This window comes from Diabrotica virgifera, chromosome 8 (genome assembly GCF_917563875.1).
Source record: "Diabrotica virgifera virgifera chromosome 8, PGI_DIABVI_V3a".
Lineage (NCBI taxonomy): Eukaryota > Metazoa > Arthropoda > Insecta > Coleoptera > Chrysomelidae > Diabrotica > Diabrotica virgifera.
This window is the reverse complement of record NC_065450.1, coordinates 186,923,590-186,950,647: the sequence shown is the minus strand read 5'-3', so window position 1 is coordinate 186,950,647 and position 27,058 is coordinate 186,923,590. Positions and strand designations below refer to the sequence as shown.

At 33.4% G+C, this 27,058-nt stretch overlaps 1 protein-coding gene across 7 annotated transcripts in view; it reads right to left on the bottom strand.

The window, feature by feature from the left end:
- Window positions 1-27,058, bottom strand: part of LOC114341504 (GRAM domain-containing protein 2A) — a 390,019-nt gene that overhangs the window by 256,549 nt on the left and 106,412 nt on the right. The window contains exon 1 of one of the 7 annotated variants that reach the window (XM_050657722.1): window positions 7,266-7,309. The exons of the other annotated variants lie outside the window; for them this stretch is intronic. Coding sequence (XP_050513679.1) covers window positions 7,266-7,267 — 2 coding nt within the window. The 5' untranslated portion in view covers window positions 7,268-7,309. Of the gene's footprint in view, window positions 1-7,265; window positions 7,310-27,058 lie in introns of those variants that run through there. 7 annotated transcript variants of the gene reach the window in all.

Genomic DNA, 27,058 nt, shown 5'->3' with positions numbered 1-27,058 from the left:
TCAACGAGATACAAGTGTTAAGGTTGACCGAATACATTACAGTTGGATTCAACCAGAAAACATACACTCCTAGGCATCAGTAATACATTGGACGAAGTGTGACATGAAGGGTTTATTCACAAAATGAGCCAACTTGGATACAGCCAAGCAATTACATGCATTCTCTCGTTCTAACACGCCAATAGAAAGTTCAGGGTTCATATAGGACAAGTCCTGTCTGAAGCCGGAACAATCGAGGCTGGAGTGCCATAGGAAGAGAATAATCATCCTTTCTGTATACATACACACCGCGGACATACCAACCACCCCGCACACCATGTTCAAACAAATATCGATGATACAACAATAGCAGCGAGAAATCTGGATCTAAATCTAGCGAGAAGATTGGTGCACTCAGTATCGTATAAATCGCAGTAAACTAATAATAACCACAGGGGATTAGGGATGCACGTGGGATGTCCCGTTCTGCTCTTTGTCCTGCGGGACAGGACGTGTCACGAGAGAAAACAGCGATTTTTGCTCCGGGACAGAATGCCGGCAGAACAGCGATTTATCTACGTGACTTGGAACGGAACTACTACTCACACCATTTAATAATCAATTTCTTTCTGAGCTTAGGCTATTCAAAAGGAGAGATAATTATTCCTCCTCCCACCCAAGGTACTCCAGATGAAGCAACCGCGATTCCTGAGCATTGAGGGCATGTAACGTTAGGCACGGGCTTGGTGGCTAAACCCTCCAAGTGGTCGGCTGGCGAAACTTCCAATTGATTTGTTACCACATCATTAAACTCTCATGCAAAAATCAGACTGGTGTTATTATAACGTTTAAGTTTTCCCAGTGTAGAATTTATTTCAGTTTTCATTGCTACATGGATTTTAACTTATTTCCCTGTAGACTTCAGAATCTCTAGTGCCGTGTTTTTCTTAGAAACACATGTGTGCTATCGATAGAGTCGAATGTTAGACTTTAATAGCTTTCTGGTGAATGATATGGGCCTTGCATCCCATAACTCATTTTAAGTATTAGGCTTGCTAAGCCCTTTATAGTGTTAATAAGGCCCTTTTTTGCATTTCTGTGGCGACCGTTGGCAAGTCGCGTACCCCAAGCCGTCAGTCTTATTTAAGCAGAAATCTGAGATATCTTGGCATTCGTGAGTTAAACTTTGTGGCAGTAAGTTAAGCCGTGTCAGTCATGTAGTGGACGTTAGTTGTTTTGTGATGGACCAGCCTAGAATTTTCTTCTGGTAAGTCTTTACAAAACCCTTTTCTTTATAGAACACTCGCTGTGAATACTTAATTTTGTTCACAGGGTTGGTCCCTGGCCCAAGTCCCAGTTATCACCTATCGCTAGCACCTGAATCCACATTACACTGTGGCCAAAGCTATTCTTTGTCGTTCCTTTTATTTCGACTTCGCCGCTGGGTAAATGACCTGGCCTAGATAAAGAATGCCTCTAAGGGCATCCTCTACATCTGCTTCAAGTAAGTTACGCATCCTTTATTAGAAGTATTGAGATGTCTTCTCGCGTGTCCAGAACAAGGAACTTATGTTTCTGTTTCTTCCGTGGGATAAGTTCATTGACTTACAGTTTTAGCCCATTTTTAGTGTTAATAGTGACATTTACATATATGCCGGTCACTTGTTTTTTATTTTTTTTAATATTTAAATAAAAGACATTTTCACCATGTAAATTTTTTTGAGTATCTTTAGAGTATTATTATTGAGTATTATTAGATTTATATATATAAACAAAGAGCTCTTTCTTTTTTGTTGTAAGTGAACGGTAAGAATAAGTTTTATTTAGAGTATCGTTTTTTTATTTTTTTGAGTAACTTCAGTTTATTTTTTTTTGAGTTAATAAGAGTTATATTCGTTCACTTACATTATAGGTACATCTCGTATTTTGTTAGTTTTGCGGTGTTGGTGAATACACCAACGTATATGCAATTTGTTAACCATTTTTAAATAATTATTGAGTAATTTTTGTTTTTGTGGTTGACGTTTTTACGTTTTATTTGCATATATTATGTGAGCATTAAGAGATTTCATTGAGTATTTTAATAAATGTTTTGTTAAAGTGTACGATGTCGTTTTTTATTTATTATTTACAGCTCAAGACTAAGAACAATGTTGTTTTGTCGTAGCATTCTTGCTAATTTGTTATTGTTGTGTTATGTTTCGTTAATTATTGTTCCTTTGAGTATTTTTTGGTCAAAATACCTGGCGCCCTATATTTTCGTTTGAGTATTAAGTATTTCGTTTCCTTAGAGTCCATGAGTCAAACCATCAGTTAATGTTATCTATTTATCTTTTGTCTATCGTCGTTCCATTAGCCCTATTCGCATACCATTCTTTATTCATTTAACATCTTTCATTGTAACAGAAGCCCAAGCCAAAGAACCGCGCCCACATCTCTTCCGACTGAGCAACGTGGCCTTTGTTTCGTCAATGTAAACGATTGGACCTTTCCATCTTCGGTCATTCCTTATTCCATCCAAGGATAATATCGTCCTGATCCTTCTGGTTCAGCCTTCATGACCTCGTGTCCATCTGATCGTTATATTATCACCAACTGGGCATTTTAATGAGTGGAACACGAAGTTACATGTCAAATGACAGGAATCATGTTGGTTAGTAATAGCAGTCTGATTTTTGCATGAGAGTTTAATGAAAGGGTAACAAATCAATTGGATGTTCTATCCGACAAAATACATGGGACGTTTTCGTAATCTGACGTCAAAATTTTCAAACTGTTTCACAATAAAAAATTCCCCTGTTCCAGTGTTTCCGTACATCCAAGTGTGTCCGACTAGATACCGTTAAGCTATTAACAAATTTTCAGCTTGCTATTAATCAACTTTTTTTGGTACTCAGGATCCAGGCCTAATATATTAAATCCAAGTAAATAGAGCAGTGGTCCAACATTCGAATTATATTAAAACTCTTCTCCTATGAGAACAAACTGCAGTCAGGTTTGTTTATCTTGTTTATCGGGATTTAAATATGCATTTGTTATTTTATCGTAGTAATGGTTCATTGAACTTCAATGATTCTTATCTCACATGTGCAAAAATTATCGTTGTTATAGCGTGCTTGTTTCTTGAAGTATTACATATTTCACTTTATGTCTCACGCTCTGTTCTGGAGTCGTAAAAAGACATTGTCAATACACGCAATAATATAAACAAGCTTAGCATGGGAATATTAGAAGTTATGACAGGTGGGATCTGGTTATGTTGACATCTTTTTTATTGCTAACAACGTTTTGAATCAGTTTTATGGGAAAAACTAAATAAAAATGAGAAATGAGTATGTAGTAAGAAACCAAATAAATATGTACTAATTTAAGCAGATAACTAACTTAATATGGTTATCTTAAAGCTTCGAGAAATATCCAGATCATCCAAAGATTTCTTCTTCTTTTATATAGGCAGTACTGCATGTTTTTCTTCAACGGTGCTTTTCATTCTGCCCCTAAGTTGTCATTCCATCTTTTCCTTGGGCGTCCTATACTTCTTCTGCCTAACGGTAACTTGTGCCTGGCTATTCTTACTATTCTTGATTCAGACATCCTGCTTATCTGTTCATTCCACTCTTCTTTTCTGTTCTTTACCCAGGTATTTATATTGTCTACCCCACATATGCGTCTGATTTCCTAACTTCTTACCCTATCCTGTAGTCCTTTTCTAGCAATCCTTCTTAAGATCTACATTTCGTTGGTCTCTAGATGTCTTCGTGTTTTGCTTGTATCTGGTCTTGTTTCGGCCGTGTAAGTCATAACTGGCCTAATAACTGACTTATATATTCGGGCCTATGTTTCCAATCTTAGGTGTTTGTTTTTCCAAATTGTGTCGTTTAGGCATCTGGCCGTTCTACTGGCTTTAATTATTTGGTCTTTTATCTCTTCTTCGATATTGTTGTCGGCTGATAGATTAATTCCCAGGTATTTGAAAATCATTACTTGTTGTATAATTTGATTGTCTAACTCCAATTTGCATTTTATTGGTTCTTTGGCTATTACTAAGCTTTTTGTTTTTTGGGCTGATATTTTCATATTCATTTCTTTTGCGTTAATGTTGAATTCGTGCAGTAATCTTTGTAGGTCGTCTTCACACTCTGCTGCTAACACAGTGTCATCAGCATAACAGAGTATTTTTATCTCTCTATCACCCATTGTGTACCCTCTTTTTTCTTCACTTGTTTTATTATTGCATCCAATATTATGTTATATAGTAGAGGGCTTAATGAATCTCCTTGCCTGTTTCCTGTGTTTGTTTCTATGGGTTCTGTTATTATTCCATTGACTTTCATTTCTATTTTATTTCTTACATATATGTTTTCTATCAGTTTTATGATGTCCAGTGGTAAATTTTTGTCGTATAGTAGGTGTATCACATCTTTTAATTGGATTCTATCAAACGCTTTCTCTAGGCCTATAAAACAGAAAAAGCTGGTTTGTTATATTCTAATGATTTTTTCGCTATTTGCCTTGTCACAAAAACTGCATCGTTACATGATCTTCCACTTCTAAATCCGATGAACAACAACATCCGATATATTTATGCATTGTAAACAAATTGTCAAACTCTCCAAATAAAATCAGTTAGCCGCAATTAACGCAAGATAAAATTATTATTATTAGGGAAGTCAATATAGAAAGAAAACATACATTGTTTCGGAAAAATTCAAACATGCTTATATTTTTTAAAAACTTTTATTTTGTTTATATAAACGTTAAAGTAATAGCTATTTGTATAACAAGGGAGGAAAGTGCTACTTTTCCTCCCGAGAATGAAGTTTACTGCCCGACGCGTAGCGGAGGGCAGTAATCATTCAAGGGAGGAAAAGGCACTTTACTCCCATGTTATACATATGGTTTTTCCACCTTCCTCAAATAACAAGTCATTTTTTCATTTTTACTTAATTTATTTATGTAACTAAACAACAAAATTTATTAGAACTTAAACCAACAAGTAGGTACACAATATAACTGTCAGCTGTCAAATATAAGTCAAATTATTAATGTAAACATTGTTAAATCAGAATAACAATTTACTGTTTTTTACAATTCTGCAAAATACAGAGTGTTTTTAAATAAACGTTAAAATGTATAGATACTTACGTAATAGAAAATAGATATTGTACAGGGCGTCAATAAGTTATATTTCATGAATGAAATACCATGACGTCACTTTTACTTTTCCTCCCTAGGGAGGAAAAGTACAACTTTGCTCCCTACAATCGGGTCCGGAAAAGTATACTTTCGGTAGAGGTAGGTGGAAAAAAGTTTTACTCACAGATTTAGCCGCTAATTTTTATTAATTGTTTAAACAATAACAATTATTGTCTTATATAATAATTTTAAAAATATCGTTGAATTCATCCTTTTCTTCTTCTTCTTAAGGTGCCTATCCGTTCCGGATGTTGGCGATCAGCATGGCTATCCTAACCTTGCTTGCCGCTATTCTGAATAGTCCGGTTGTCAATGTATTAAACCACTTTCTCAGGTTTTGAAGCCAAGATATTCTTCTTCTCCCTGGTCCTCTCTTTCCAAATACCTTGCCTTAAAGAATGAGTTGCAACAAGCCATATCTCTGTTCATTCCTCATAACATGGCCAAGATATTCTAGTTTGCACTCTTTGATTGTGTTAATAATCTCGCATTCCTTGCCTATTCTGCGTAGAACCTCAACATTAGTCACACGATCCACCGATCCTTTTAGTTTGATCAAATATTATATTATGCTGAATCCGAACATGGCATTACAATTTGAAAATTAAAAAAAAAATGGGCTCTTATACAGTATGTCTGCGTAACTAGGAACCATAGGAGAAACTTTTTTATTATCAATTTTACGAAAAAAAGTTATTCTTCATAAAGTGCTCTACATAGCCTAAAATCTACAACTCAACCATCAGATATCTAGTTTTATCAATTTTATACGAGGTATGTCAAAAATATGAAATTCGTTAAAGAAATATTTACCTTTATAGGTATTTCAGCATATCAAAAATTGTTATTATGAAAAGTTGTTTGGAATTAAAAACTATGTTTTAATATGCAATTACATACTTCTAATTGCAAAAAAATGCAATTTTTTCTCGAATTACGGATAGCCAACATCATTGTATTTCAATTAGGATAACTATTTTATTATCAATTTTACGAAAAAAAGTTATTCTTCATAAAATGCTCTACCTGGTCTTAAATCTAAGATGCAACCATCAGATATCAAACTTTTTTTTCAATTTTAGACGAGGTATGTAAAAAATATGAATTTGCTTTAACAGTTAAGTACATTTATAGTTCACAATATTTCAATTAGAAGGATGTAATTGGATATGGAAACATATTTTTTAATTCCAAACAACTTTTCTTAATAACAATTTTCGATATTGTGAGATATAAAAGTACTTTACTCTTGACCGAAATTTATATTTTTTGACATACCTTGTATAAAATTAATAAAATTTGTAATCTGATGGTTGCATCCTATATTCTATACGTTATTCTTTATAAAATGCAGAGCAATAACTTTTTTTCGGAAAACTGATAATAAAAAAGTTATCAGTAGGTTCCAAGTTACGCAGACATACTGTATCAGAGCTTTTCACTTTTTAATTATTTAAACAATGATCCCCTTATATATTATGATTTGGATATTTTCTTGACAATATCTTTTGTACTGACTTAAACTTTGATGTAAAATTTGTTCCAACCTGTATGAATTTACATTTTGATTTACATGTAGTGTATATTTATTTTACTAGAACTAGACTATATTGCGTGACATAAAAATTATGAAGGAGTAGATCACTAATAGCTACTGCCACAGATCACAGAAATGTTCACCCAGGTAGAGACCAGAGACAGTGATCACTCAAACAAAATAGTATCACTGACATATTGACAAGATCTTACCTTCAATATCAGAAACGTTAACGCACATAAACGACAGAATAACTATTTTTATTAACTCTGGAAATAGATTAATTTTAGTTATTTTCACTATCACAAATTTTAATTTAGGTAGTTCTAAAACAAATCGCAAAGAGTAAATGCAAACTTAATACATCTCTATGGAAACTTCTTGAAACAGTCTGTTTACTTATATATTTTCTGTTAAAATGTGTTTGCTTGATTATCGTTTAGTTATGATTTCATATATCAAAACATATCAAACTTTTCTTGATTGTAATAACGTTTAAAATCAAAATTTCCATCTAAAACTTTCAAAAATAAACACCTACTAAAAGACTTACATTGTTCAAAAATCACAAAATACACGTTGCCATAACCAAGCATTGGTTGAGACTAAACAAAATTGTTGATAAGTATTATAAAAGTAATGGGAAGAGATATTTAAGTGACCTTTTGTGTATAACTTTAGATAAACAAAATTGGATGATGATTCCAATTTTAATAATATAAACATTAAGTAATCATTGTTTATTGATCAAAAATAGTGCAGCGTGTCAAATAAATTAAATGACGGCAATTAAAATTAGATTAGTGATGTTAATAAATTAATATTGTTTACTGGCACTGGAAAACTATTGGAAGCTAAATTTTCTTGATACCATATAGAACAGGGCGCATCTGTAAAAATTTTAGTACATTTGGATGTTGAGAGGTGACTCATATTTTTTGCAGAAATTGCTTGAAAATAACTAATATATTAATATTTGAGTTATCCTCCCACTCAAAAAGTTCCGGAACATTGTTTAAATAATCAAAATGTCAAAAAATGAAGGAAAAATTCGATTTTTTTCTTGGTTTTTTGATTATAACTTTAAAAGTATTCATTTTAGAGACAAGTTGCACTGACATAAAAGTTGCGTAATTAAATTTCCTACAATACAGGATTAACTGAAAATTTTTAAAATTGTCACCCTTGTTGCAAAATAGCAATAATTTCGAAAAAACCATAAAAAAATAAAAATTGGAATAAATCCTTTGTAAAAGGTATAAAATTTATTAAAATCCCAAAGGGCTACATCAGAACAAAACGTTTTCGATTTTATTACAAAATCATCATCAGTGTAAGACAGTCTGGATGCTAGCTGAGCCACCAAAGAAATATAGGGGTAATAACCCTTCAAATATAAAATTTATGCTTTACAGATGCATATTAACTTAAAATGCCTTGTGATGGGCAAATGGCAACAGGAATAATGCCCTAAGGCAAGGTATTTAAAATCCCAACATGTGGGATGCAAAAAATTGAGTTGTTTACATTTCGATGACTTTATGGCAACTCTTGAGTTGCCATAAAATCATAGAAATGTAAACAACTCAATATTTTGCATCCCACAGTTGCCATAAAGTCATCGAAATGTAAACAACTCATTTTTTTGCATCCCACATGTTGGGAATTTAAATACCTTACCTTAGGGCATTATTCCTGTTGCCATTTCCCCATCACAAGGAATTTTAAGTAAATATGCATCTGTAAAGCATAAATTTTATATTTGAAGGGTTATTACCCCTATATTTCTTTGGTGGCTCAGCTAGCATCCAGACTGTCTTACCCTGATGATTATTTTGTAATAAAATCGAAAACGTTTTGTTCTGATGTAGCCCTTTAGGGATTTTAATAAATTTTATACCTTTTACAAAGGATTTATCCAATTTTTGTGATTGATGGTATACAGCCAACTACAAGAAAACTTTTCTTTCCTTGTGGATTTTATAAAAAAATAAGTATTTGCATTTTACTTTTTTCAACCATTTATGCTACACTTAGTACCTTCATATTTCACCCAGAAAAACTGTATGATACGATAAAACAATATATACTGTAAATTTCATTAAGATCGGTTTAATAGATTTTGCAATCCAGCTTTCGAAAAAAAATATCCTTTTTTCAAAATGTTGCAGCAATAAAGATAAAGCAGACAGCAAGTAGAATTTTTTTTACATATAAAAGAATACTGTATCTTTCATTTGCAATTTGCAAAATTAAAATCGGTTAAGTACCACGGCGTCAGGAATTTTTTTAAATAAACATTAATTTTGGTGCTACGCGCAGGACAACGGATACGTTCGCTCTGATTGGGCATTCCAATGACCTTTGATAATGATTAATAAATTTAAATTTTTAGTACATTTCGAAATAAATAAATTTGTTTATTGCAAAATAAATAAAAACACATAATCTGTCCTTTGAAATAACACTTTTTTTAGCAAAAACTTTCTTTGTTCATATATATTTTAACTTAGAAAATAAAAGTGTATTATTTTTAAACATATGCGATTGTTTAAACAATTTTTCTCAAACAATAATCAAATTAGTTTGATTTTTGTGGAATTAAAATATGAACATACAACAAAATATAGAGTAAGAAAATAATATATTAGATAAAGATTGGAAGAAATTTTGGTGGAAATCAACTTGTGTGAATCGAACATCGCTGTCCTGCGCGTAGCACCAAAAATTATATGTTTATTTAAAAAAATTCCTGACGCCGTGGTAGTTAACCGATTTTAATTTTGCAAGTTGCAAATGAAAGCTACAGTATTCTTCTATTTGTAAAAAAAAAATTTAACTTGCTATCTGCTTTATTTTCAGTCCTGCAACATTTTGAAAAAATGAATTTTTTTTGCGAAAGCTGTATGCAAAATTTATTTTGCAAAATGTATTAAACCGATCTTAACTAAATTTACAGTATGGTTTTATCATATCATGAAGTTTTTTTGGGTGAAATATGAAGGTCCTAATTGTAGCAGAAATGGTTGAAAAACGTAAAATGCGAATACTTGTTTTGTTATGTTTTTTTTTGGAAGTGAATACTTTTAAAGTTATAGTCAAAAAACGAAGAAAAAAATCGAATTTTTCCTTCATGTTTTGACATTTTGATTATTTAAACAATGTTCCGGACCTTTTTGAATGGGAGGATAACTCACTTATTATTATATGGGTTAATTCCAAGCAACTTATGCAAAAAAATTAGAGTCACCTCTCAACGTCCATCTCAAAACAGATCCGCCCTGGACTAATATGCTGTGTCTCTCTTTTGTCCTCAACATAAAAGCAAAAGGAGAACAAAACTACCCAACCAACCAAAGTGGTTGATTATGAAAGACTCTGAGTAATTAATCATATTTTACTAATTAATAACTTAAGTTATCTAATCTTATGTAGCGCATGATGAGTCTATTGTTAGACTTCTGACTTGAGAATTTTTTATAAGTTTTCTTTTTTAGTGAAGACAGATTATTTTCCTTTCGATTCAGAGGCGATACACAATTTCCAGACAGCTTTTTCTGCCTTACGCCGTCCTCAGTGGACTTGCGTGCACACCTCTGAATCAAAACGAAACCAAACTGTATATTTAAGTGAAATTTCAAAAATAGTTTAAAATCCACTATTAGAATGCTGTGGCGACATCTTTTAAAGAAAAGAGAAAAGTCCCAATTACAAAATTCACTACTAAAATAAAAATTAAAATAGTAAATAATTATTTAAATCTGAAACTTTTCTTATTGGAACCTCTTTGTGATAACATCCCTAATCTCTGACTTTTACAATTTATAAGACAAGATACGACGAATAAAGATTCGAATTATTCGACGAATAATTCTTATATGTATACCTAACGCGAAATGTGAATGTCGGAAGGGAGAGAAATAACACTCTTTTTTATTGTCTTATAGTTTGTGGATTCAAAGAGATAAAACGTTTTACATAATCGAATATTAAGAAACCTTTTAGTAAAAATAGAACGATAAAAATACAGGTGTGTGACTTATAGCTTAGAGTTTCATATTCAACAGCAATAAAATATTTTATGACCGGCTATTAAAACCTTTTAGTGAAAATAGAAGATGCAGGCGTGTACATAAAGGGTAGAGTCATTGTTTTTTATAGAGCTTGACTTAAAGCTTATTTAATAAAAAATATATGTGTCGAGAATGAAATATATACAGAGCAGTATTGAGTGTTTTGTCCATAGGTTACAAAGGGTTTAACACTTCATTGACATTCGTTGTCAGCCTATTTTACAATCCTAAAACCGCAAGTTATAGAGCTTTCTCTTAACTCTCATACAAAACGTAAAATAAATATAATCCATCAAAAATGAATAACCATTTTCAAGTTCGTTGCAACACGAAACTACAGTTGCATCATTATTCTAGTCCAATCAGAGAGTGCAGCAAGCACCTCCACCGGTTTCGAAACTTATTAGTCTCTCCACAAGGAAAAGAAAAAGGTTTTCCTGTAGTTGGCTGTATACCATCAATCACAAAATTGGAAAGAAATCCTTTGTAAAAGGTATAAAAATTTTTTTTTATTAAAAATCCCTTAAAAGGGCTACTTCACAACAAAACGTTTTCGATTTTTTAAAAAAATCATCATCAGTGTTCGATAAACTGGATTTGAGCCACAAAAGAAAAATATTTGGGTAAAAACCCTTTACATAAAATATAGATGCCTTAAAAGTGCATACTTCAGTAAAAAGGCCTGTGATGGTCACATGGCAAACAGGATAATGCCCTAAGGTAAGGTATACAGGTTTCCCAACACGTGGGATCCAAATTGAGTTGATCACATTTCAATGACTTAATGGCAACTCAGTTGTACTAACGCGAGTTGTGCGAGTACTAAATTCATTTTAAGAACGGCATATGAACTCTCAGACTAACTTAACCTTCCTTAATCCTAGTTACAACAAATTTATGTTGGCAAGCCTTACGAAAAAGTAGAAAAATGGAGAGAATTTTGCGAAAAAGAAGAAACATATAGAGAATTTAACCTCTCTTTCCCTGTCTAAGGAATTTGACAGTAAGAGACCGAACACCTGATCGGTGACATTTCTGCATGAAGTTTGGTTAATTTTTGTTGGACTTTGTTCTGAGAAGGTGCTGCTACTGTGCTACCTGGTGTTTTTATATTTTATATTATTTTTTTTTGGGCCGGGGCGTAGCTAAGCGGTAGTGTGCTTGGCTCGCGTGCCGGTGGTCCGGAGTTCAAATCCTACCGCAGGCAAGAACAACTAGACAATTTTAAAATGTTTATAGGTCCCAGGTCGACTCAGCCTGAATAAAATGAGTACCTTGGGTAAAACCAGGGGTAATAATAGGCGGTTGAAGCGTAGCACTGGCCCTGTTACCTTCCTTGTATACCGTAGGCCCTAGATATAGCAGACTACCCTGCTATACTCCCAAAGCCACGTGAGCGGTATAAAACGGGAGACTATTATTATTATTTTTTTTTATATTTCATATTAACTGCTGTACCTTTTGAAAACCGGTATTTGACTTTAAATTTACCTTCTAATTCTTCTAATGAATGTTTCCTAATTTTGTAAATTTTAATGTGTTGCTAATTCGTGTTGTGTTGTGTTGTAATTCGTCTATTAATCTTAAATCATTGATAAACTAATCTCTCTTCATTCTCAATAATAATATAATAATGTTATTATACAGGGTGTCCCGAAAAGATTGGTCATAAATTATACCACACATTCTAGGGTCAAAAATAGTTCGATTGAACCCAACTTACCTTAGTACAAATGTGCTCATAAAAAAAGTTACAGCCCTTTGAAGTTACAAAATAAAAATCGATTTTTTTCAATATATCGAAAACTATTAGAGATTTTTTATTGAAAATGGAATTGGATTGAAAAAAAAATTATAGTGAAATTTGTCCACCCCATAAAAATGTTATGGGGGTTTTGTTCCCTTAAACCCCCTCCCCCCAAACTTTTGTGTACGTTCCAATTAATTGATTATTGTGGTACCATTAGTTAAACACAACGTTTGTAAAATTTTTTGTCTCTTGGTATTTTTTAGATAAGCCAGTTTTTATCGGGATGCGGCTTCTTTTTTAATATGTTTACATAAAAATTTTATGGGGGTTCTGTTCCTTTAAACCCCCCAAATGTTTGTGTACGTTCCAATTAAACTATTATTGTGGTACCATTAGGTAAACACAGTGTTTTTAAAGCTTTTTTGCCTCTTAGTCTTTTTTTGATAAGTCACCTTTTATCGAGATGTGGCTTCTTTTTCAAAATATAGCTAATAGTGTAAATTATAAATAAATTTTCAGATTGTTAACAGCTCTCTACATATAAACGCAAATAATGCATTTAGCACGTTTTTATGGTTATGAATAGAAAACGTCAAGTTAGTCTCGGTCTAAACCTGCTATTACCTCGAATTAAATGTTAGGCCGAGACTAGAGAGGTTACCAGCGAGTTCGCTGGCAGATCACTTAGTTATGGTTATTTTGAACGAATACCTATTTATTTCACTTATTTCACAATAGTCGACTTGTCTGTAATATCCCAGAGAACGGCAGTTCTCGCCAATGGCGCACAACCCCCTTACATGCGACACTATATTATAAACACGAAATTTTCGATTTTCTAAGCGAACGGCTCCACGGGCGAGAAATTGACGCTAGCAGTAGCCGTAAAACGAACTTAAGGTTCGGTGGAACGGAATAGGAATAGCCGAACTGTACCGAGTACAGGACTTGTGCGTAGTCGGTTCAGTTCGGCTATTCCTATTCCGTTCCGTGGAACCTAAGTTCGTTTTCCGGCTACTGCTAGCGTCAATTTCTCGCCCGTGGAGCCGTTCGCTAAATCTGACTGAATTGAAAATTGGGTCAAATCCCATCTTAAAGTATAGGAAAAGACTCGCCCATCCATATGTTGACCATCCATTTTGGTCCAAGGGTGTGGATTTTACGGTCCTTCCCATTTAGGGTCTGTTTTTTGTTCTCGTCTCCAAAACTCCCAAAAATTTCGAAAATTTAAGTCCGACCTTTGCGGCTTCTGATAGTACTGATCATTACCTTTCCAATACATGTTTAATTTTAAAAATCGGTTATACCATTCAAAAGTTACCGAGCTTAGAAATTTTATTCAATTTCTATTTAAAAAGGGGAAAATGTTTGTGTGTATGTTTGTGGAAAAGTTACACCGATTTGAATTTTTTTTCTGCGTTTCAAGAGAAGGCCAGGGCCAATTCAGAACCGGTGTAGTTTGGGATTTTCGACCACCCATAAGCCAGCTATAGGACTGAACAGGTACAAAACGGCATACTTTTTGGGGGTATATATCTTAAGTTCAATGAGAGACAAGAAAACAGCAAATACACCAAATCAATAGCGTTGAGATAAGCTTTCAAACTTCTGCCTAAGCGGTTAGGATTAGACATACACAAGACTCAGTACAGCCGAAAAACTGAAAAACTAAACTTTGAAAATTTTGGTTTTTCGACAATTACTCAAAATTTCAACCTACGAATTGCGCTAATACCTGAGCGTTTGAAGGAGGACTCTAGACGCGTCTAACGGTGTATACCTCATATCTGGGAAAATTCGAATTTTTAAGTTATAGGCTTCATAATTGTGATCAAATATATTTCCTATGGTAAAAACGGTTTTTCAAGCTTAATAATTCCTGTAATACCTTCAGTTATCATACTTGATCTTGGATGCATCAGATACTGCTTGTCAATACGTTTCAAACTCATGTTTAGTGATCAAAATCGGTTAAGCCGTTTCAAAGTTATCAAGCTCCCAAGTATGATCCATTTGACCATTATCGCCGAAATGGTTTATGTAGTTGTAGTGGTTATGACGCTAAATTTGATAGGGTAATCCGAGTTCATTTACCAGCCATCCCAATAATTTTTTTCAATCTATTTCGAATAGAAAAATATCTAGTGTACACTCGATGGACACTAGATCATTTGAGAGATAATACTAGAAAGGTGACCATTTATAACGCTTAACGTGGAACCGAGAAACATTACATTCAACTTCATACATTTAATTTATAAATAACTTTAAAAAACTTCTGATACAAGAATAAAAACCGCTAAACGCCGTAAAAATGAGTGGCGAATACAATAGAGCTGATATGAATATTACGTGACGCGAAAATGTATTTTCCTTTTGATGGAAAATAAAATTCTAGTTTTATTTTAAAAGATGTTTCCATAATATTTGCTAAATTTGAAGTAAAACGCGCTACAAAAAGTAACTTTGACAGAGTTTGTATTTTGAAGCTCTTTTGTGGCGCTCTTTACTTCCAACTTAGCAAATATTATGGAAACATCTTTTAAAATAAAACTAGAATTTTATTTTCCATCAAAATGAAAATACATTTTCGCGCCATGTAATATTCATATCAGATCTTTTGTAGCTGGAATATTGTATGCACCACTCATTTTTACGGTGTTTTGCGGTTTTTATTCTTGTAATTTTAAGTACCACACGTTTAATGAAGGCTTGAACATTACATAATAAATACTCTAATACAAGCCGATGCGTAACATTTAGAAAATAAATATAAAGTCGACTATGATAACAACAGTTAATATAATTTATGTTCTGTTAAAATTGATATTAGAAATTATTGAGGCCATAAAACTATTCTTAAATGTATATTTCAGACGATTAATTTTCTTCTAAAATAACCAGTATCATAATACTAGTTATTTATATGCACTGCGGTCTTTTAAATGGCATAAAGACAGTAATATCCAAGACAATAATAATAAACAGATCCTAGTTATATTTTTAATACTTCCTGCATTGCTAAATGTTATGTTTATATGGGCTTCCACAGTTTGTTGTAATGTCAATTACATTTTTACCTAAAAAATTATTGACGTTTCGATTTCCATTCCGGAAATCGTATTCAAAAGATTAAAAAATTTGTTGAAAAAAGGAGATCCGTGAAGTTAGCCCGAAAAAGTCGGGAAAAAAAATACGACCGACGCCATTCGATTGTCCATTTATTGTCCACATTTGTCCACAGTGTTATTTTGTTAGTCCACACATCAATTTTTTTTTATAAACAAAAATTTTTTTCGGGCTAACTTCACAAATCCACAAATTTTCGAAAATTCAAAATCTCTGTTGCTATATTGTTTGTCCATCGTTTGTCCACCAAATAATTTTGTTTGTCCACCCACAGATATTAAAAAAAAATTATATATACCTCTATATTGCTCTTATTGCTCTATTGTTCTTATGTCAATGGGTGAAAATAATATTCTTAAAATTTTGATTTCATTGACCATTCTTGTTGTAAAATGTTACATCTTTAACGGCCATAGATTGTCCCCCTACTTGGTGATTTGATAATGGGTACGCCTCTGCTTATTAACATTTTGTAATGTGGACCAACTAACTATATTTTACACAGCCGACCCTGATTATACTATGATGATTGTTACATCGACATCGTGAAACTTAAGCCGGCCACTCACGATACTGCGGTGTCGTTCGACAAAATCGTCGATGATATCAATTCTGCAGTATTGTACCCTAGGAGATCCCTGGGAAAATTTACACTCAAAATATCAAAATTCAGTTTGGCAACACTGTGTTAATGTTGATAGTAACATATCTCTTTTGAGATAAACAGAACTGTAATTTAGTCCAGAAAAATTAATATATTTTTTTGCCAACAAAAATGAGATTTTTCAACCAAATAATGTTTCAAATATGATGTCCAAAATAATTTTTAATTGGGTTCTGCTAATGAGCTTGCTTTTTTTGTCATTAAAGTAGAAATAACTTTAGATTTCATTCATTAAATCATTATCGTCTTAATTATTTTAACTGTACTAATATCCATCCACTAATTCGGAATGACTAATGGGTTGTTAAAACATTTTATCTGTAGCGACTTCTGGAATGTCTTAAAAATATCGTATTTCGACCATACTGCAGCAGCGGGTAGGAATAGATATCAAGAGGTAGCGGGTAGGAACTCCTTTGGATAGTCCTATCAGGGAAAATGAATCAATCCCTGCCCTCCGTAGATTCCAGGGGTTTCCTGACCCGGGAAACTAGTACCTGTTAGGGTCCCTTGTCCAGGGTTACGGATGAAGACCACAACGGCAGCCATGGCGGAGAAGAACACCTTCGGTACGGTATGGATGGCGGAAGTGGCAACCTCTTGATTTTAGGGTTTGTATGAGATCAAACTATCACGCAGCATAGGCGTAACCAGGGGTTGATTTTGGGGGTTATAACCCCCCCCCCCCCCATTGGGATCTACTTTGAGCTCTATACGCGTAACACCAATATGTGTTGTTGACAAATCAAGCCATTTTGAAGTTGTAACCGCCCCCCCCCCCTTAGGATCATCCTGGTTACGCCGTTGTCACGCAGCGTCTGACCCAAAGTGGATGGCTGCCAATAGCGTCTGTATCCAGAGGATCGGGTAAAATACAAACCAGAGAAGGCAACGGGAAACCACTCTGGTATATATTTAATATATATAATCCAAGAAAACTACAATGAAAGCACAAACAGAAATGGCCCCTAGTCCCCGGCAGATCTTAGATGATCAAGGGGTGCGAATAATCCCCGGGAGGAATAGTCTAAATACTTTGAATACAAACTTTAAGATTGCAACATGAAACGTTAGAAGTCTGTACAAAACAGGAAAACTCGCAAATGCATGCCACGAGATGAAACGTTTAGAATTGCAGATATTGGGTTTGTGTGAAGTTAGGTGACCAGGTTCAGGTAAAGTTAAAACCATGAACAAAACTTTCTATTACTCTGGTAATAATGATCCGGCTCATCGTAACGGAGTTGAAGTAATTTTAGAAGACAAATATAACAATGCCGTCACAAACTTTGTGCCATTTTCGGACAGATTTCTACTTATTCAACTATCCGGAAAGCCAGTAAATATTAACATCATTCAGACCCTATTATGCCCCTACGGCCGATAAACCCATGGAAGAGCTAGACGCGTGGTATACTGATGTGGAAAAACTTATAAAGATGACCAAAAAACGAGACATAACAATTATCTTAGGTGACTTTAACGCTAAGTTAGGTAGAGGAAAGGTATCTGGATTGATTGGAGATTTCGGACTTGGAGTACGGAACGACAGGGGAGAGAGAATGGCCTAATTCTGCCAACAACATAATATGGTAGCGACAAATACGTGGTTTAAATTACATCCTCGCAGATTATACACTTGGACTTCACAACAACAAAATGAATACAGAGTAATCCGTAACCAAATAGATTACATATTGGTCAACAAAAGATATCATAACGCTATCATCAGTGCAAAAACATATAACATATCCTGGAACTGACATCAATTATTCCGATCATAATCCTGTTGTCGTAAAAGTGCGCGCAAGATGGAAACTAATAAAGAAACAAAAAAGCTCAACACAAACTAGACATCCGATTATTGAAAAACGACACCATACAACACACAGTAAATAAAGAATTAAATAAAAGTTTAGGAAATATTGACCACAGAATTATCGAGTCCGATGACATAAACGTTCTTTGGAAAACTATTAAAGAACAAATGAACAATGTAATAGAAAAACATCTAACTAAAAGTACCACCCAGAAATAACAAACAGGAATGGATGACAGATGAGATTTTACAATTAATGGATAAACTAAGAGAATCTAAAGGAAAAGATGACCAGGATGGAGAATACAAAAGACTAAATAGAATAATAAAAAAAAATAACCGAAGCAAAAGAGAAATGGCTGGAAACAAAATGCGTCGAAATAGAAGAACTGCAACAAAGGCACGTTTTTTTTTAATTTACATAAAAAGGTAAAAGAGTTTACATCAACTACCAAGCGAACAACTTTTCACGCCATGCTGAACACGGATGGCAAACTGCTAGAATCAACAGAAGATAAACTGAAAGAATGGGAAAACTATATTAAAATTCTTTTTCACGACATACGAGAAGAACCAAGATTGGAAAATAACAACGAAGGGCCAGCAATTCTGAAATCTGAAATTATAAATGCAATTAATCAACTCAAAACAAACAAAAGCCCAGGTCCAGATGGAATATACCCAGAAACGTTAAAATTAATCAGCGACAAAAAATATCGAAATATTTGTCCTTTTATTCAAGCGCATTTATAATATAGGTAAAATACTCAAGACTGGCTAGAGTTAATATTCATCCCACTACCGAAAAAGCCAAACCCACAACACTGCAGTGAGTTCCGTCTGATAAGCCTTATGAGTCATGCAGTAAAAGTGCTATTAAAAATCGTACATAATCGTATCTATAGAAAATGCGAAACAATCATCGGAGACGATCAGTTTGGATTCAGAGCCGGCATGGGAACGAGGGAAGCCCTCTTCAATTTACTAGTTCTCGCCCAAAAATGATACGACCAACATAAAGATATATTTATATGCTTTATAGACTTCGAGAAAGCATTTGATAGAGTAAGACACGACCTACTATTAGAACGTTTGCAAGAAGTCGGTTTAGATGGAAAAGACATCAATTTACTAAAAAACTTGCATTGGAACCAAAACGCCAGTGTTAGGATCGAAGGTTCCACATCCGCAGAAGTAGAAATTAGGAGGGGAGTTAGACAGGGATGTGTTCTGTCGCCTCTGCTGTTTAATCTTTACTCCGAGTTTCTATTTAAAGAGACACTGGAGCACTACAAGGATGGAGTCAAGGTGAATGGCGTAAATATCAACAGCATCAGATACGCCGATGATACGGTGTTGATTGCGGATTCCGACTTGGGCCTACAACTCCTCATCGACAAGACCAACTCGACCTGTGAGCAATTTGGTATGAAAATAAATATTAAAAAACCAAAGTGATGTCAATCCGAAAAAACCAAAACGAACCTCAACCTTGCACAATAAATGGGCACACTTTAGAACAAGTCAATAGATTTAAATACTTGGGATGTTGGATCGATAGCAGCCTAAATCCTGATCTAGAAATAAGATTGAGAATAGAACAGGCCAGAAAATCTTTCGAAAAAATTTAAAAACTGCTTTGTGATTCTCGAATAAAACTCGAAATTCGACTACGTTTATCCAAATGCTACGTCTCGTCGACTCTTCTCTATGCAGTTGAGACATGGACCCTTAAAACATCAACCGTAAATAAGTTGGAGGCATTTGAAATGTGGATCTACCGGAGAATCCTCAAAATTTTATGGACATCGCATACCTCAAACGAAAAAGTGCTGCATAGAATAGGCAAGGCAAGAGAGCTTTTCAACACAGTGAAAGTTACAAAAACATCATACCTAGGCCACATACTGAGAAATAATAACTACCAATATACTCAACTTATAGTGAAAGGAAAAATCGAAGGAAGGAGAGGACTAGGGAGGAAAAGACTATCGTGGCTCAGAAACATCCGACAATGGACAGGGCTAAATTTTGAACAGCTAATAAGAACAGCTGACGACAGAGAAGATGTTGCAATTGTAGTAGCCAACCTCCATTGAGGATACTGCACTTTAAGAAGAAGAAGTACTGCAGCATAGAAACCGGTTTCTCTCTGGTAAAATTGTAACGATTTCGTTGGATGCACGGTCACACACGATCGAAATTTTTATCAATTAGTCGAATTCGACAGAATTGAACGACCCCGCAGTATCGTGAGTGGCAGGCTTTATACAATATTATTCAAGTTGTTACTGCTACGTATTATGTGTCGTTTCCAATTTCCTCGTATTGTTTCTTCTAATTCTTATCTGATCAATTGCTATTACACGAGTTATTCAATGGCTTGGCTTGACCTACACCATACTACTAGAATAAAAAATCAGTCACGCATAGCTAGAGTTAAAATCTTGCTATTCAAGCCGCTCCTCGGCAAATAAAAAATCGGAAATTAAATTTGACCTGAATAAACAGTTTCCATGCAGTTAGTACTCTTCTTGAATAACAACAACCTCTGCGATATTTCCATACTAAGAAATCCTTATCAGGTTCGAAAAAGGAAGTTACAAAAGTAAACAAGAAGCGCACATATGTGAAAGGCCAGGTGTTTTACATGTTTGGGTTATACAAATACAATAAAAAAGATAAATTTTCTTCATTATTTTCTTATTTATCCATCGTAAGTTAGAAGTAAAATGTTAATAAACACAGTTTTGGAGGCATTAACTGCAACAGATAATAATGAGCGATCCACAATTATTTTCATGAGCTATGCGAGCAAAAAATAATCATTTACTCTGGGCAAATTAGAAAAATACAAGGAAAAGTTATTTTTTCTACGGCCGTGCTAAAAGAGCCACTTTCACGCACGCATTTCGTTTCCGAAAGTTGCACTTACCCGCACGGCGTGCGTAATAGTAAATTTTCCCGCACGCCGTGCGGGAAAGTAAAATACCTTATTGGTAATTTATACTATAATATGGCTTGTAATATGGCATTATAATATATTATAATACATGCAATAAACTAATATTTAGATAGTATTTACTAATTTATTTCAAATTTATCTTATTGTGTTCATGTTTTAATGAAATTAGCTCGATTATTTCATTCATAGGAGATTTGACCAATAGAAAGCTACAGAAATAAAAATTAAACTGATAATTTTTGATAATTTCCCGTCGTCAAGTATATTACGTCAGATGCCCTTCGTTGCTATGAAAAAATACACTCAGTGACATTAATGACAATTAATGTTTTAAAAATTATAAAAGTGATGACTTTCAACCGTCAAATATTTATAACAACTATGTGTTTAATTGTACTAATTTGTACTTAATAAATTACAATAAAATTTTGGTTTTGAACAGTTTTATTCATGAAATAATCGCAACAAATTGCACTCGATCTCTAAAATTAATATAGAATTTTAGAGCTCTTGTGCAATTACTACTGATAATTCGATGAAATAAAATTATGTTGACATAATATTTAAAAGTCAGATCAGTAGACCAATGGTTTTGAATCGTCGTGATGGAAAAAAATATCGTCGTCGTGGTAACCCATTATATTGAAAGTTTGGTTTTAACAACCTTGTCAAATAATTAATTTGTGTATTTTCACTTCTAAATAAAAATTGTTATAACTCTATTTTTTGTGGCTTTTTTCCAAACGTACAGCCTTAGAAAAAATATTGTTCCTAACTCATGCGGAAAGTGTCTTCTCCGCACTCGACTGCTTGCCCGAACTCCGCTATCGCGTCGTTCGGGTCAACGGCAGTCTCGTGCGTGAAAGTATCACTTTCCGCACTAGGTAGGAAATAGTTCTATTTATATAGTTCTTCTGTTATAGAGTTTTTTCCATAAGTCAATACTTTTTGAGTTATTTGCAAGTGAATATGTTAATTTTAACAGAAAAAAATATGTTTTGGACCGTTTTTCGGAGATAACTCAAAAAGTAAGTATTTCAGCGAAAAAAATATTCTTAGCAAAAATATAGCTTATAAAAACTGAAAAAAAAAATGGTGTATGCTTGAGGTCTGTAGACCCAATAGAAGCAGAGTAGTTGTAGCTAATGAAAAGTAGGTTCTTCTTCATAAAATTCCAAATCGAATATTTCAATGTGAAATAACCCAAAAATGGAGCACTTTTCGGGGAAATTCATTTCAACTTTTTTAAAGTGTTTAAAAAAAGGATTATTTTTGCTTTTTAAAACAACTTGTAACATTAAAAGTAAGTGAGTTACGCTCAAAATATTGTTGGTTCCTTTTATTTTTTGGTCAAAAAATTGCGAAAATCACCCCCTAATTAGCATCACAAATAAATTTCATCATTACCACTTCACAAGTTACTTTGCTTATGTATTATTTATATGATCTGTAAGTTTCATCGATTCAAAGTGCTTATTTTTGAAAAAGCTGTACTTAAAATGGCTTGAACGAGTAACTAATCACGAGTTTCGGCAAATTTTGAACAGCCACAGCATAATTAGTCCTGTCGCCAGGGGGGTACAACGGCCTCCTTAATTCAGATGTACTTACCCAAGTTTTTTTTATATATATTGACCCGCAGAATACGAATTTTTTGGGTAACAGTTGATCCGGATGTCGATAACATTGTTATAGACAAAGAACTTGAGGAACTACATAACAGCGATTTCTCGCAAAACAAAACATCTTTTTGTATTTTTTGGGTCATTTTAAGCAAAAAATATTCCTACAAGTTTTTTCGTAGAATGCATAGTTTTCGAGATAACCGCGGTTGAACTTTCAAAAAATCGAAAAATTGTAATTTTTGAACCCGAATAACTTTTGATTAAAAAATAAAGTAGCAATTCTGCTTACCGCATTTGAAAGTTTAAGTCAAATTATATCGGTTTTGATTATTTGCATTGCTAAAAATTTATTATTTTATTGGTAAACAAAGCTATAAACACCTAGTATGTGAGTGATGTTTTCTATGATTTCTCATTTAAAATCGAACGAGTAGGTAGAGTAGCTACAAGTGCAAGCGAGGCAATTTCTACGTAGCATGCGTTAAAACGCATGTATTAGGCACGGGAAACACTATGTGTTTATAGATTAGTTTAACAATAAAAAAATTAATTTTTAGCAACGCAAATAATCAAAACCGATATAATTTGACTTAAACTTTCAAATGCGGCAAGCAGAATTGCTACTTTATTTTTTAATCAAAAGTTATTCGGGTCCAAAAAGTGCAATTTTTCTATTTTTTGAAAGTTCAACCGCGGTTACCTCGAAAACTATGCATTCTACGAAAAAACTTGTAGGAATATTTTTTGCTTAAAATGACCCAAAAAATACAAAAAGATGTTTTGTTTTGCGAGAAATCGCTGTTATGTAATTCCTCAAGTTCTTTGTCTATAACAATGTTATCGACATCCGGATCAACTGTTACCCAAAAAATTCGTATTCTGCGGGTCAAAATATATAAAAAAAAAACTTGGGTAAGTCCATCTGAATTAAGGAGGCCGTTGTACCCCCCCTGGCGACAGGACTAAATCAATTTTAGTATAACACGAAAACAAAAAAGGAAAAATATTCAGAAAAGCAAAACGTACATTTTATCACTCTTTAAGATTTTTGGTATTACTAATAATTTTTAAGTTCAAAAACAATTCCATGAACAATTCCATTTTTTTTTCAAAATAAAAAAAATGTTTTATTTTAAACCCAATTTTTTTCAAAACTGAGCACTTTGAACCAATGAAACTTATAGGATAATATAAACAATACATAAGTAAAGTAACTTGTGAAGCGGTTACGATTAATTTTATTTGGGAAGATAATTAGGGGGTGATTTTCGCGATTTTTGTACCAAAAAATAAAAGGGACCAACAATATTTTGAGCGTAACTCACTTATTTTTAATGTTAGAAATTTAAAAAAAAAACAAAAATAAACCTTTTTTAAAATACTTTAAAAAAGTTGTAATGAATTTTCCCCGAAAAGTGCTCTGTTTTTTGGTTATCTCACATTGAAATATTCGATTTGGAATTTGACGAAGAAGAACCTACTTTTCATTAGCTACAACTCTGCTTATACTGGGTCTGCAGACCTCACGCGTACACCATTTTTTTTTAATTTCTTATAAGCTATATTTTTACTAAGAATATTTTTTCGCTAGAGTCCTTAGTTTTTGAGTTATCTGCGAAAAACCGTCCATAAACATGTTTTTTTTTGTTAAAAATGAACATATTCACTCGCAAATAACTCGAAAAGTATTGACTTAGTGAAAAAACTCTATAGAACAAAAGTTGCTTAGAATTAGTCATTTTATCCAATTCCGGACCTATTTTGAACGTATATTTTTTCACTCACGAGAAAATATTTTTCACCCCGTATTTCCTAATTTTTGTAAAATGGAGGGGATGTAGAATTGTAAACTTTTTCTTATAGATTAATAGACAGTTTCAACTAGGTACCTACTCCCAAAATACCCAACACTTGGAACGAAGCAGTAACATTGTTACTATTTAAGAAAGGAGATAAAAAGGATCTAATGAATTACAGACCCATAACTTTACTAAATGTGATGTACAAACTATTAACCAAGATATTAACAAACAGATTAACAACTAAATTAGATGGATACCAGGCAAGAGAACAAGCCGGATTTAGAAAAAGCTTCAGTACAAGTGACCACCTTTTAACGATGAAGATATTAATCGAAAAAGCTAACGAATATCATATCCCGCTATATATGGAATTTATTGACTTCGAAAAAGCATTTGATAGTGTGGAACACTGGGCAGTAAAGAATTCCCTACAAAATAGCAGAATAGACTACAGATATACCGACTTAATTACAAATATATATGATAAGGCAACAACAACTATCAAGCTAATGAAACAAACGGAGCCTATTAAAATAAACCGAGGAGTAAGACAAGGAGATACCATCTCGCCCAAGCTATTCAACCAAGCGCTAGAAGATGTGTTCAAACAACTGCACTGGGATGGTTTGGGTATAAACATAAACGGGCAATATCTGAATCACTTACGATATGCTGATGATATTGTATTAATAGCAGAAAGAAGTGAAGAATTACAAAGAATGATGGAAGAACTAGATAGAGAATCGACAAAGATAGGACTGAAGATGAATTACAGTAAAACAAAAACCATGACCAATCAACAAGAAGAACTAGTAATTACAGTGGCACAAACAAGAATAGAACAAGTAAAAGAATATATATATCTAGGACAAATCACTAGATTAAATAGAGAAAATCAGACCGAAGAAATAAAGAGAAGAATAAGGTTGGCCTGGGCATCATTCGGAAAACTGTCTTATATTCTAAAGAACAGAAAATACCCGCAATACCTAAAAACAAAAGTCTTCAATCAATGTATACTCCCTGTTTTAATATATGGCTCTCAGACGTGGACGTTTACAAAAGAGAATATGGAAAAAATAGCAAAGACAGAAAGAGCCATGGAAAGACAAATGCTGAACATTAAATTATCAGACAGGAAAAGAAACGAATGGATCCGTAACAAAACAAAAGTGAAAGACGTCTCTACCCAAGTAGCAAAGCTTAAATGGAAGTTCGCCGGACACACCCTACGGCAGAAGGATGAAAGATGGACTAAGATGGTAATACATTGGAGACCATGGAACCACAAACGAAAAAGGGGAAGGCCACAGATGCGATGGTCAGATGACCTGAAGAAACACACTGGGTCAAAATGGATGCAAATTGCCCAAGATAGAGAGGCATGGAAGAAGGAAGAGGAGGCCTATATCCAAGGATGGATGTTTAGGGCTGATTAGATAGACCTACTCCCAAATTTTCATCCTTCCTTTATTTTTTTGGAGGTTTTCGTAAAATTTTGTGTTCCCTGATCGGGCTAATAAATATGCCGGTTTATTGTATTCTAACGATTTCTCTTGATTTTCCCGACATAAAACCTCGTTCTTCTGCAAATGTTATAATTTCATGCAGTTTGTTTGTTATTACTTTGGTTGTTAATTTTAATGTTGTGTTTAATGTTAAACCTGTTTGCATTAAATAATTCAATTGTAAGAAATTATATCACATATCACAATCACACCTTGCTCAATGATTTTCTGTGATCATTAAATCTGTTAACATTTAGTTTATAATATACATATGTTAGATTACGTAATTATTAATTAGAAAAATGCGAAGTCTTATGCAAGAAGAAATAACATGGTTTTTTTAACAAGAAGAAATAACTATGCCAATGTAACTTTATTTATAGCTGTTATTTATAAGGTAATTTTTATTTGCTAATGTGGTATTCTATACGGTACATATTATTTGTGGAATTTTCCTATTTGTCGTGTGAACACGTTGGAAAATGTCTATGACTATTTTTAATCGAAAATATGTATGTTAAATAACTTTAAGGGTATAGGCGCAAAATGTCGCCTGTCAAAATTTTCAGTGTGTTTAAATGTTAAATATCCTATTCATTTTTTTCGAATCCTAAAAAAACTAATAAGTATTTTGGAAAACTTTAAAAGCAAAATGAAACATTACGTTATTACCGAGGGCCGAAAGTCCCTGAAAACTTCTACAGTGTTTATTTTAATACGTCACAGGGTGAAAAAAAAAAGAGAAACTTTAGTGTGACTTTTAATTTCAAATATCTCATTCAAAAGAAATTTTTTGGTTATTCTAAGGTACTTTGGGCCCTCGGTAACAATGCAATATTTCCTTCTGCATTTAAATTTTTCAAAAATATTTATTAGTTTGGGCATATGTAGGCGTAAAATGTCGCCTGTTAAAATGTTCAATGTGTTTTAAAATTCATTTTTCTACAACCACTATTCAAAGTGCACTTTTCTGCACGGTTTTATGTTAGCAAACTTGATATTTTCTCACAG